Source organism: Muscardinus avellanarius (assembly GCF_963383645.1).
Source record: "Muscardinus avellanarius genome assembly, chromosome: 2".
Taxonomy (NCBI): domain Eukaryota; kingdom Metazoa; phylum Chordata; class Mammalia; order Rodentia; family Gliridae; genus Muscardinus; species Muscardinus avellanarius.
The window spans coordinates 139962175-139975598 of record NC_137787.1 but is presented as its reverse complement, the minus strand read 5'-3'; the positions used below and the strand labels follow the sequence as shown (position 1 = coordinate 139975598).

The 13424-nt window shown below is 35.0% G+C and overlaps 1 protein-coding gene across 1 annotated transcript in view; it reads left to right on the top strand.

Moving 5' to 3' along the window:
- Positions 1–11730, top strand: part of RNASEH2B (ribonuclease H2 subunit B) — a gene marked incomplete at both ends in the record, with an annotated part of 81562 nt that extends 69832 nt beyond the window's left edge. Inside the window, 2 exons of the mRNA XM_080689455.1 lie at positions 9127–9207; positions 11614–11730. Coding sequence (XP_080545581.1) covers positions 9127–9207; positions 11614–11730 — 198 coding nt within the window. The remainder of the gene's footprint in view (positions 1–9126; positions 9208–11613) is intronic.
- Positions 11731–13424: the final 1694 nt, after the last annotated feature.

The window sequence follows — 13424 nt, the reverse complement described above, 5'->3', positions numbered from 1 at the left end:
CTTGTGCCAGGCATGGTGGCGCACACTTGTAATCCCAGTGCTTGGGAGGCGGAGACAGGAGGATCGCGCAGGTTCAAAGCCAGTCTCACTGGCTTAAGAGACCCTGCTTCCAAATAAAAATATAAAAATAGGTCTGGGAGTGTAGCCCAGAGGTAGAAGGGCTTCCAGGAACCCAAGCACCACCAAAAAAAAAAAAAAGAAGAAGAAGAAGAAGAGGAAGAAGAAAGAAACATATTGTTATTATTTTTATTGCCCTAATCCATAGAGAACAAGACTCTTATTTAAATGGACCTAACAATATGCAGAATGTATCAAAAAGATGCCTGCTGGATTTGTTGGCTTCTACCTCTTTTGAGTATATCAGGATTACATTGGTGAGTGTCTCCTTTATAAAAGGATGAATGAAATAAAATACATCTCATGTAAAAACTAAAATATTGGCATAAACCTATTTCAGATATAACAGATTGGCATGTAAGTACAATCTTACCACAACTGACCCATGGAAAAAATTTTTTTCTCTAGAAGAAACCAACCAGATACAGTTTGTTGCCACATCCCAGTTGGTCCAAGAACCAATTATTCCTAAAATGTTGGCAGATAACCAAGAGATACAAAGAATGTTATTTCCAGATTTGGGATGAATAGATCCACCTGCCTTATACCAGTTTTGGGCCAATTAAATTAAAAGACCTCTTTTGGGAACAAAGTAATCATTCCTATGATAACTAGTGAAATTCTATTAGAAAGATGGTTAGTTTCCAAACAAAACTATGATAATAATATTACAGGAAAATGGTTTGCTACTATTAATTTACCCAGGATGCCAAATGGAACCCAGTGGTTGTGTAGAGCTAACTACAACTATAGCTTCATGAGGGTACTTATGGAGACGCACCCTAGGATATCCCTGGGTCTAGGGATGCTTGATAAAGCCCACAGACAGCCTTCAGATATCCGCCACAAATGGTCATGACCTGTTTTTCATTGGTATGATTATTTTTGTACCACAGATCATGCTGGAAGATGTAATGTAGCACATAGAAGACCTGAGCAGTTTTAGCCAAAGAACTTTAAATGGCAGTGCCAAGGAATAACCCTATTAAGTACTGAGGTCAACTTAATGAGAAAGAGGTGCTCCAGAATTGCATGGTACTTGACATCTTAACAGCTGCCCAGGGAGGAGCCTGTACCATTACTAAAACTGAATGTTTTGTATATATCCCTGATAATTCAGCCAATATTCCTATAGCCCTGAAAGATCTGACTACTTCAGTAAAGGCAATGATTGATGATTCAGTCCCTTGCCCAAATGTTTGGCTCTCTTCTTGGTGGGGTATTTGTGAAAAACAGTATTGATGTTCCTTTTGACTTACATAGATGTTGAGTGTTTCTTATGCTGTAGATTGTTGTGGTTTGAAGATACTATCTCAATTGCCTAAATTGTGTTTCTAGGCAAGTAGCCAGAATGATGATGATGAATGGCTTTTGGCTTTTTTCAACATCTGAGACCAGTTTCTGTCTTTTCTAAATTAGGCAGGAAGAGATTTTAGGTCCCTTGAAAAGTAGGGACTACATCCCATTCTAGATTGAAGCAGATACAGAAGATGGACCTTCCTCCTTCTGCAGCTTCTTAAGAATAAGGGATCTAAGTCTTTGAGGAGGAGGCAGTGATACAGGTAAACTGAGGTACAGAGAATACTGAGTCTCAACAAAGGAATAACTGAAATGGTTAGCATACAGAACAAATAGCTCCTGAACAAACCTCATCTACATTCTGTTTACAAAACCATGACCACAGCTTGCTGATTTACTTATAAAACAATGGTGAAGAAATCACAAGATAGCTACAAGACATCAGAAACAAATACCTTGATGTGCACACATCAAGCACTTTGACCAACATGTCAAGATGACCAACCATTACAATAGTAAGACCCATGTGAGAAGAGATGTAAAGTGCTAATAATGTGGCTGGTTTCTACCTAGACCTCCCATACTACCTCATACATATGATGCCCACATACATATAATCACTCAGCATATGATGTATGTTATGTATAAATAATAAGATATGTGACATATATAAATAATAGATACTATAAGAAGGAACAGGGAGGTATGGTTCACCCTCTCTGAGATTGTCTGCATGCCCATTCTTAGGTATGTACTTTTTCTTTATAATAAATCTCTTGTTCTGCTACTTGTACTTGACATGCCTTTAGATTATTTTCTTTGCTGTGGTCAGGAACCTGGAAGGTCTGAGTAGAGGTCTCCTCTGCTTTGGAGACCTCCTTGGACTCCTTATGGTGAAAAAAGTATCTTTAATTTTAGCTATGAGGTTTTTTTTTTTTTGAATTATCAATGAAGTAATGTCCCAGTGTTTATAATGACATCTCTTTTAGAAACATTTTGCCACAGAGAAGGAACACAAACATCCGCATGATCTCATCCTCTTTAAATTTTGAAAAACAAGAAACCCAACGCCTTCAGTACTATGCGCTATAAGTTTACTCTCTTGCCTGAAGATATCTTTTTAGTAAAAACATGTATCACCTAGTCACACTTTGCTGTTCTAGCTTAAATAGAAATATACATTCTTAAGAAAGATGCCTGTATCCATTCACTCTAAACTGGTATGTAGTACATATGTGGTAGTTCTCTTTTTTCAAACCTCTACAGTTTGGTGGGGGGGGTTGTTTGTTTTTGGTTTTGGATTGGTGTGTAGCAATTAAACAGAATAGTGAGTTTCAAAGTGGCATATTGGAACATGCATGTAACATTAATTGGTCAATTTCATTCTCCGAAATCTCCCCTTCCTCCCCCTGATGTAGATGATCCCCTGCATCTTCCTTAACGGTCTGTTAGGAATATTATGTTATTTCCATAGCATTCCTATTGTTTTGTTTTGTTTTGTTGGTTTTTTTCCTTTCTTCCAATTCCCCCAAGCTTCTATATATGAAAGAAAACATACATGTGTTTCCAAGTCTGGCTTATTTCACTTAGAATGATGTTCTCTGGTTTCATCCATCACACTGCAAATGACAATTTTACTGTTTATGACAATAAAACTCCATTGTGCTTATACCACTGTATTATTTTTTATGAATACCTACCCTGATTCCATAACTTTGCTTTTGTGAGTTGCGTTGTGACAAACATGGATATGCATATATCAGTATGGTATGTTGACTTTAATTCTTTTGGAAAAATACCAAGGAGTATTGTAGCTGGATTGTATATAGTTCTGTTTTTAGTGTTTTGAGAAAATTTATACTGGTTTTCATACTTACTATACCATTTACATTCCCACCAGCAGTGTTTTGTGTTCGTTTTTTCCCCCCCATGTTCCTACCGGCATTTATTGTTGCTATATGCTTTCTTGATGACTGCTATTCCAAAGGGGGTAAGATGGAATCTTAGTGTAATTTTTCCCTGAAGGGTAAAGATGTTAAATATTTTCTCATATAATTCTTGTCTTTTTGTACTTGTTTTGGGAAGTATCTCTTTATTTGATTTGCCCAGTAAATTATTGGGTTATGTGTTCATATGGTATTGAATTATATAGTTTTTATATATTCTGTATTAACCTTCTTTTGGAAGAATAGCTTGCAAAGATTTTCTCTAATTTTTTTTTTGGTTGTCTTTTCACACTGCTAATTGTTTCCTTTGCTGTGAGGAAGCTTTAATTTGCCATCCCATTTGTTGATTGTTGGCATTATTTCCTATAAATAATAGCTAGAGGAGTCCTAGTTGGGAACTCATTGCCCATATTTGTATGATGAAGTGTTTTCCCTTTTATTTCTTGTAATAGTTGCAAAGTTTCTAGTCTTATGCTTAGGTCTTTAGTCTATTTTGAGTTGACTTATATAGGGAGAGATAAGGATCTAGTTTTATTCTTCTACATATGCATATCCAGGTGTTGTTGTTTTTTTCTTCAGTGTTCTATAATTTTCATTATAGGCATCTTTCACTTTCTTGGTTAGATTTATTCTGAGGTATTTTATTTTTTGCTTTTTTTATTTCTTTTTTATTGGATTTATAATTGCTGCAATAGAAAAAATACTGATTTTTGTGTGTTGATTTTTATATCCTGCTACTTTACTGAATTTATTAGTTCTAGAAGTTTATAGTGGAACCTTTTATGATCTTCTAAATATAGCATCATATCATGTGCAAATAGGGATAATTTGACTTTCCAATTTCTGTCTATCTGTATCCCTTTTTTTTTTTTCTTTCTCTTGCTTAATTGCTGTGGCTAAAATTTCAAGTGATGTTTTGAATAGAAGTTGTGAGAGTGGACATCCTTGTTTCTGATTTTAAAGGAAATGCTTTCAGCTTTTCTTCTTTTGGTATGATGTTGGCTCTAGGTTTGTCATATATAGCCTTCATAATTTTGAGGAAAGTTTCTTGCATCCCTAGTTTCTTTAGCTTTTTACCATTAAGTGGCATTGGGTTTTGTTGAAGGCTTTTTTGAATCCATTGAGATGATTATAATTTTTGTCAAGGTTCTATTTATGTGTTATGAGACTTGTTTGTATGTGTTGAACCATTCTTGCATTTCTGAGATAAAACCCAACTTGATGTCAACATGGGGTATAATCTTTTCGGTGTATTGTTGATTTTGCTTTGCTAGTATTTTATTAGAGAGTTTTGCATCTATGTTCATCAAGCATATTGGTCTATGATTTTCTTGATGTGTTCTTTTTTGCTTTTTTTTATCAAGGTGATAGTAGCTTTGTAGAATAAGTTTTGAAGCATCCTAGATCATTAACTAATTTAAGGTACATCACTGTTTTTTATTCTGTAGAGATTGAGTAAAATTCAACTGTGAAACCATATGGTCCTGGGCTTGTCTTGGGAGGCTTTTTATTTATTGCTTGGTATTGATCTGTTTAGATTTTCTATATCCTGTTGGCTCAGTTTTGGTAGGTCATTTATGTCTAAAAATGTATCTATTTCTTTTAGATTTTCCAAACTATTGGAATAGATGTTTTCAAAATAGTCTCTAATGATCCTCTTTATTGCTTTTGTGTCTGTAGTAATATCCCCATTTTCATCTCTAATTTTATTAATTTTGGTCTCCTTAGTTTAATCAATCTTGTTTATCTTTTCAAAGAACTAACTCTGTTTCATTGATCCTTTGTAATGTTCTTCTAGTCTCTCAAGTTCTGCTTTTAATCATTTCTTTCCTTCTACCAGTTTTGGGACTGATTTGTTCTTCTTTCTATAAGACCTTGGGATGTATCCTTAGGATATTTATTTAAGATCTCTGTTTTGTTTGTAATGTAATTGCCCATAGCCATAAACTTACCTCTTAGAATAGTCTTAGCTCTGTCCTGCATATTGTGGTATATAATACTTCCTTTTTTATTTGATTCTAAGAATTTTTACCCCTGATTTCTTCAATGGTCCACTCATTCAAAAGTATATTGTTTGGTCTTTATATGTTTGTATAGTTTCTACAGTTTTTCTTGCTGTTGCTCTCTGTTCATCCCATTATGATCTCAAAAGATGCAAAGATTTTTTTTGTGAATGTGTGTTTGCTAAGGCTTGCCTTATGACATACTTTATAATCAGTTTTAGAAGTTCCATGGACAGCTGAATAAAGTGTATTTAGCTATTGTTGGATGAAATTTTTGGTAGATGTCTGTTAAGTACATTTGACCTATAGTATAGTTTTAACTCTGTTGTGTTTTTGTTAATTTCTTCTGGATGACCTGTTAATGAGAGTGATATATTGAAGTACCCTGCTATTTTATTGGGGCCAGTCATCCCTTTATGTTGAATAATATTTGTTTTATGAAATCAGGTCCACTGATGTTTGGGCACAAATGGTTAAAGTCATTCTATCTTTTTGTTGGGTTTCTGCCTTTACCAATGTGAAATTACTTCCTTTACCTCTTCTGACTAATCTTAGCGTGAAGTCTGCTTTATATGGTACAAGAACAGGTACTTCTGCTTGCTTTAGGATTCCATTTACATGGGATATCATTTCCCATCTTTTTACTTTCAGTGTGTGAATATCTAATGTCTTTGCCTGTAAGATGTATTTCTTAGAGACAATATATAGCTGGGTCTTGGTTTTAGTTCAATCTACCAGTCTGTCTTTTAATTTTGGAAACATATAGCCATCTACATTCAGTGTTTTTATAGATAGGTGTGAATTACTTCCTGTCATTTTGTTTTACTTATAATGTTTGAATCATTTCTAGTCCTCATTTACTTCTCTATTCTTATAAAAAGACTTGTTCTTTTCCAAGCTCTTTTGGTAGTATTTCTCTTCCTTATGTAGTATTTCTTTAAGTTTCTTCTACAGTACTGGCTTAGTGGCCATGTATTTAGTTTAAACTTATCTTGGAAGGTTTTATATCTTCTTCAATTCTAAAGAATAGCTTTGCTGTATATAGTAGTAGTCTAGATTGGCAGGGTTTTTATTTGTTTTGTTTTGTTTGTTTTGGGGGCATCATTCCATGTCCCCATGGTCTTTAGTTTCTGCTAAGAAATTTGTTACACAAGGGGTTTGCTTTTAAAACTGATGTGGCACATCTCCCTTGCAGATTTAAGAATCTTTGTTTTGAATTTTATGTTACAGTGAGGTTCTTTTCTGGTCCTGTGTGTCTGGAGTAGTAAATGCCTCTAGTAACTGTGCATGTTCATCTCATTCCCAAGTTTCTGTTACTGCTTAAGTTTCCTATATTATTGGTCTGTATCTTTCTTACTCAAGACCTATGAGTCTTAAATTTGGCCTTTTAACGTTGTCCCAAAGTTCTTGTGTAGCCTGTTCATAGTTGTTGGGGGTTTTTTTGTCTGAATTCTCCAATTCATTCACATTGTCTTTGAGCCCTAATATTCTTTCTTGTTTGACCTATCAAGACTGTTGATTTTTTGTTGTTGTTCGTTCGTTTGCTTGACTTACTGAGTTTTCATATCACAGATTTTGGTTTGGTTCTTTTTTAGATTCTTTCTATGTTGAAATGCTTTTTTTGTATCTAGCATTTTCTCCCTTAGCTCATTTCTTAGTTTTTCTTTTAATTCATTGTTCATTTTAACAGTCAACTTTTTAAATTCTGTGTTCAATATTTCATCCACTTTGATTCTATGGATTCAATTATTGATGAGTTACAAACTTTTGGAATCATCTTATTGGCTAGTTTTATGTGCTTCTATCTCATGGCTTATGCATCTTTTGTGATATATTTTCTTCTTCTATTTTGTGAATGTCATTTTCATGAGCAGTTATCTGTTTATAGTGTGCCCTGGCCTAGGTTATCTCAGCATTGAAGCACTCAGTGAGTATGAGCAGACTGTCAGGTCCAACTATCAACACTGCTTTTAGAGATTAGCACAACCATCACCAACAGTGGTAATTTAAGAGCAAACCATATGTCTCAGTCAGAATTCTCACTGCTATAATCCAAAAATGACTGACCTACAATTTAGAGGAAAGAAGATTTATTTGCTCATGATTTCCTTGGAGATTTTGAGTTTAGTCTATATGAGGGCTGGGACCTCGGATCTCGGGGCATGGCGGCAAGAGCAGGGAGAGGGAGAGCACATGGGCTCTTCCTCACATCATGGGAGGCTGAACACAAGAAAGAGAGTAGGGGAAAGAGGAACCAATTTATAATCCCCAAGGTCACATCCACAGAGGCCTCTCCTTAACAACCAGGTCTTGCTCCCAACATTGCTACCTTGTTTCTTTGAGGGGCAGGGGAACATTCCAAATCCAAACCATTACATTGTACACCAACATATACTTTTTAAAAATGTATTCTTGGCTGGGAATGGTGGTACACACTTGTAATCCAGCATTTGGGAGGCGGAGGCCAGAAGATCGTGGTTCGCGAACAGCCTCAGCTACTTAGTGAGGCCCTTCGCAACTCCGTGAGACCCTGTTTCAAAAAAAAAAAGAAAAAGAAAAAATAGGGCTGGGAGTGTTGTTCAGAGGTAGAATGCCCCTGGGTTCCATTCCCAGTACCGATATATGTATATGTATATGTATGTATATGTATATATATATATATTCTTAATGGTTTTTACAACTCTACTAACCTAAAAGTGGGTGAGAAATAATAGAGAAAATTTTATAAAAAATGGCACTGATAGTATATTTAATACAAAAATATATAAAAAGAAAGGGGGAAATGGGGAGGAAGAGAAGAAAATAGAAGAAAAAAGGAAGGGAAGGAAGTAGATAAGAAAGGAGAAAAGTGGTATTGAGAAATCCAGTTAATTTTTTTAAGAACATGAAATTAAATAGAATGAGTTAAATAAATGAGGGAAGACATGCTACACGGTGATCATCCTGCAGTGACCACTGTGTAGTCCATCATCCATCATCTTCTCTGCCCTGTTTTACATGATAAGCACAGCACAGTTTCTTTTCTTTTATGATCATTAAAGCTACAATCCAGCTCTCCCCAGGATTCTCATGTACATTGCTGCAAAATGCTCACATGAAGGATGAATGTATTCAGTGAAGTTTTGACTTAGCTGCATTGGGCCCAATGGAAAGAGCATTCATATAAAAATGGAGAACTCACCACACGTCCTCTCCTTGTTGTTGACCTTAAGCTATTCTTGTAGCTTCTTTTTCCTGCTGCTGCTTGTTGTGCAAGGTTACTCTTGTGTGGATAAAATGAAATAAATGAATTGAAAGGACATGAAGCTCTCCAAAGATGCTAATAGAATAATGCTGCTTCTGTATTCATTAGCAGGTATTAAACTAGCCCAGGAGGTGAACAGGGTGGAAGTTGCAGCTGGCCTCCATCAGAGGAATTCTTGTCTTTGACTTCTCTGCCTTGTGTTTAGTCCTTAGTTTATTCTTGAAGTCTGAGGCTACTTAGATGCCACTGTACCTGGCTCACACATGTGTGTGTTTGTTTCTATTGCTAGACAGGCTGAGAGGCTGAGTCATGTACCTACATAGTCATACCCCATTGCCAAGACTGCTTCTTGGAAGTGATATATGACTTAGTTCCCTAGATGTAAGTTTGTAAAAAAAAAAAAATACATTTGTTGGGTCTGTACTCTGTATGACCTGTGTTAGTCCAAATTACAGGTTTTATTTAATGGATCAATGTGTCAGGGACTTTTGACCACTTCATTGCTCTAACATTGCAGAGACAAAAGTTCTCAGATGAGCCTGTAGAAGCAAAAGAAGATTATACTAAGTTTAATACTAAAGATTTGAAGACTGAAAAGGTACGTGTGTCCAGGTGTAGGGGCCTACTGTGCTATACATCTGGGAGCAATTGCATGCTGGATTGCAATTACAGTTTTGACCATAGAAAATTATTAACTTGCACTTCTATAACTTAATAATGTATCCAAACTGCATGGCAGTTAAAATGTTAAGCAGATAATCAGGGCAAAACAACATGCTTAGCATGAGCATGCCTAGACTTTTCCTGTGTTCATGGAGTGAAGGATGGGAAGGGAAGAAGCCGCTACAAGTAATTTTTTGTCAGTCCTGCTGGCCAGACTTCCCAGAAAGTTTGAGGATAGTGAAAATCATGAATAACTTCACCATTCATCATTTACTCAGCAAATGCTATTTGTGTAACATTTCTTACTGAAATTTTATCTTATGTTTGCATTATAAATAACATGCAGCTTTTAAAATTAGCATTATGATACTTACACAGTTTTTGGTTCTGCCCTTTTCATTTATCATTATATTGTAAAAACGTTCATGTCATTAAATATTTTTGAAACATTGATCATTGTTTCATGATACCCAGTCACATGTGTTACTTTATTTCATCATATGGAATATAATTTATTTAATCAGTCTTATGTTTGGGGATATACAGTTTACTTCTGGATTTTTAGGTTTTGGTTTTAGTGAAGTACTCTTGCAGTCTGTATCTCTGATTATTTCATTAGACACAATTTAGAACTAAGAATAAGAGCTCAGAGAACATTGTCATTGAAATCTACATTGCTTAAATGCTTTCCAAAAATGTAACAGAAATTTATAGTCTCAAATATTATTGGCACTTTCATTCTTGATAGCATTATTATTATTATTATTATTATTATTATTATTATATGGTACTGGGGATGGAATTCAGGGGCATTCTACCTCTGAACTACACTCCCAACCCTATTTTTTATTCTTTATTTTGAAACGTGTCTCACTAAGTTGCAAAGGGCCTCACTAAGTAGCTGAGGTTGTCCATGAACTGCGATCTTTCTGTTTCAGCCTCTTAAGTGCTGAGATTACAAGCATGCACCACCATGCCTGGCTCATATTATTATTTTTGTTCTTGAAATTTGTTGCTGTCAAGTTAGGCCACATTCTTTAAAGTTTTTTTCAGTCACTTATTTCCCATTTACATTTTTGCAAATGATCTGTTATGTTCTTTTAACAGTTTTAGTTTTTTTTTCTGAGGTTAAGGATAGAAATTGTTTTCCTGCATGATTTTTCTTTTTTTTTTTTTTTTCTTAGAAAGGACTTGCCCATCCCATGTAAGTTAACACCCACTTAGATTTAAACAATATGTAGTCCCCTTAGTGTATTTTAATGTAGAGTTTGTTCTTTTATCTGTTGTCATTTATTTGGGTATATGATATCGAGAATAATCCAGTTTAAGATTTGCCTAAATAGATGGTTCTCTCAAAGTTCTTGTGTAAATAGTAATGGCTTGAATTTCTCTGAAAGAAGTTTTTCTGTCCTGCCTTCAGTGGGAATGCCACTTCTCAGGATACCTACTTGGGCACAGTCCAATGAGTAAAGAGGGCAGAACCAAAACAGCAGTTAAATGCCCCCACAAACTTGTCTGAAAGAGACAGGCACTCTTCACCATCCAGTCATAAAATAAGCCTACTAGGTTACAAGTGATAGAATGTGAGAAGCAAGATTATAGGAATCATATACTGCTTCCCCTTGAAAGATACTTGGGCAATGAACTTGTCTTATAGTTCCCAGGGAGATAGATTTTTTTTTAACTGATCCCATGATTTATGCTTCTTCTGAACAAGTCGTGATGCACTGAAGTGAGATCAGCTGCTATTTACCATCTTCTAGTTTTTCTAAAGGGCACAGAAAAAAGAAATTCAGGAAAGAGAAATTTACAGGGCAGAGTTATTTGGAGTTAGCTTTTTGAAAAGTTTTTCTTTGTTGGAGGAAAAATGGGGCAGCTATCTTGCTGGTCCAGGGTGCTTTGCAATATAGGTCATCTTTTGACTATAATAAGGTTGTCCTTGGTTTCCCATAGAGCAAATGAATAAAATCAGATGGTAGATTAGTGTGAATTATTCATCGTGCCGTAACACAAGGCTGTAATTCCTTCTTCTGACAGTTGCTGCCTGTGTCATTTCTATTGTTTGTTTTATTATACTTAATGCACCCTCCAGAATTATTTCTACAAAGTAAACCATTGGCTGCAATAGTCCACTCCTTAGAAAGCAGTAGTTTTGTCTTAAAATATTCTGCCTCTGAATTCTGAATAGAAATCAGAACTTTATTCATTCCCTTATGAAGCATGTTAGTAACAGAGCTTTCCTCCCTTAATGAACTTGAGACATGCACAGTATTGTCTGATTTGCATGCATGATTTACATATGTTGTATTCATAACAGTTTTTCTCTTATTCTCACTAACAGAAAAATAATAAAAAGACTGCAGCTCAGAAGGCTTTGGCTAAAGTTGACAAGAGTGGAATGAAAAGTATTGATACTTTTTTTGGTGCAAAAAATAAAAAAAAGACTGGAAAAAATTGAAACTTTGAAAATAAAGTCTACCAACACAAAAAAACATGTTTGCTTTTTTATGTTCCATTTTCATCCTTCCTTCGTGGGAAGGGACTTCCTGACTCTAAATGACCAATTCTCGGGAGGAAAAAAGAGGGCAATTTTCAAACTTACTTGAACATTTCTTTGGATTTGATATTTGTATAGTTTCATGATTATGGCCTTTGGAGTCTTTGTCACAATGAAAAGTAATCAAGTGAATTAACATCGTAGTTTCCTCAATAAACTGACCTGTGACAATATTAAGTGTATTGCCTGTTATTTTACGCAGTTTTGTAGTACAATAGCTTTAGTATCATAGTTTTACCAAAAGAAACCGGGTAACAAAACTGTGAAGCAAATTGCTACATTTTCATAACTTTAGTTTTTGATAAGTTTAATGATACTTTTCAGTTTTTATGAATACATATGTTCTTGGTAGAAAAATAGAAAAAAACCCAAAAATTGTATTGTAGTCTGCCTTTAAATTACTCAGAAATAATTGGGTGCATTTCCTTCCTTTTAGTAAATATTTTAAAGAAATTTTTTTTTCTGGTAGGTAGGAATTACACTACTTTTCCATCTTTTTTAGTGTTCCAAAAGGGTTCACTTTGCATGAGACTGTTCTATTTCTAGAAGAATGATCATAGATAAAACTGTCTAGCACTAGAGTTTTTTGTTGGCATTGTTCACAGTAATTTAATCAGCAAGCATTTCTCACCTGTTCTTTGTTGATATTTTTTAAGAGTACAGGCTACTTATTTGGTGGAATGTTTCTCACTCTGGGTGTCTAACTTTCCTTTTGATCAAGAGTTATATATTTTGGGCAAACAGAAGGAGTGATATTTCTTTCCCAGTGCACTGTGTCAGGACTCAGTTTGTCCCATGCCAATCATATTAGTGTCAATTACATAGTTAGGGTGGTATCCACTGTAAATTAGTATTATCCTTGTAATTAACAAGTAATTTGTGGGTTAATAATCCTAGGGCTTCATAAGTATGTTATTCCATGTCAAATGTTCACCCACTAGTTGTAGGATCTATGGATGAGTTTTTCTAACCCTGTCATGTCTTCTATATTTGTTGTTTAGCATCCTATAAAAAGAGGTTTTCTTTCTCCACTTTTTTGTTTATGAATTTATATTGGCATGGGTTGGTAAATTTTTCTTTTATCCAGTGAGTTATATTACATTATTATTAGTAACAGTAGTTCTGATGCACATATTGTTCCAGAAGTGCCAATGCAAGACTCTATAAGCTTGCCCTACATCTTTTTAGTATAGTCCCTCCATTCTTCAGTAGTTCCTTCTCTAGCAGGGTATTCCAAGCTCTATACTCCTGGCTCAGCGCCTAAATTAGACTTTTTTCCAAGGAGCCCCTTTCCTTTTAGTGAAGAATTATGTTTAAAAACAAGACAGTAGATGTGTTCATTGCTATTAGTATGTCATTGTTAGTGTACAAAACTAATAATGGTGTGTGTATATTTGTGCACATGTGTGCATGTACATGCATGCATGTAGCATGTGTACACACAAATCTATACCATATACTCATACCAACATCTCCAAATCCTATATGTCAGTATCTATGTGTGTAGCCTGTTGTGAATTCTCTATCCAGGTAGAGAAGCTTTTTTCCATTCCTAGGACACTCAGAGTTTATATCATGAATAGATAATTGAACTT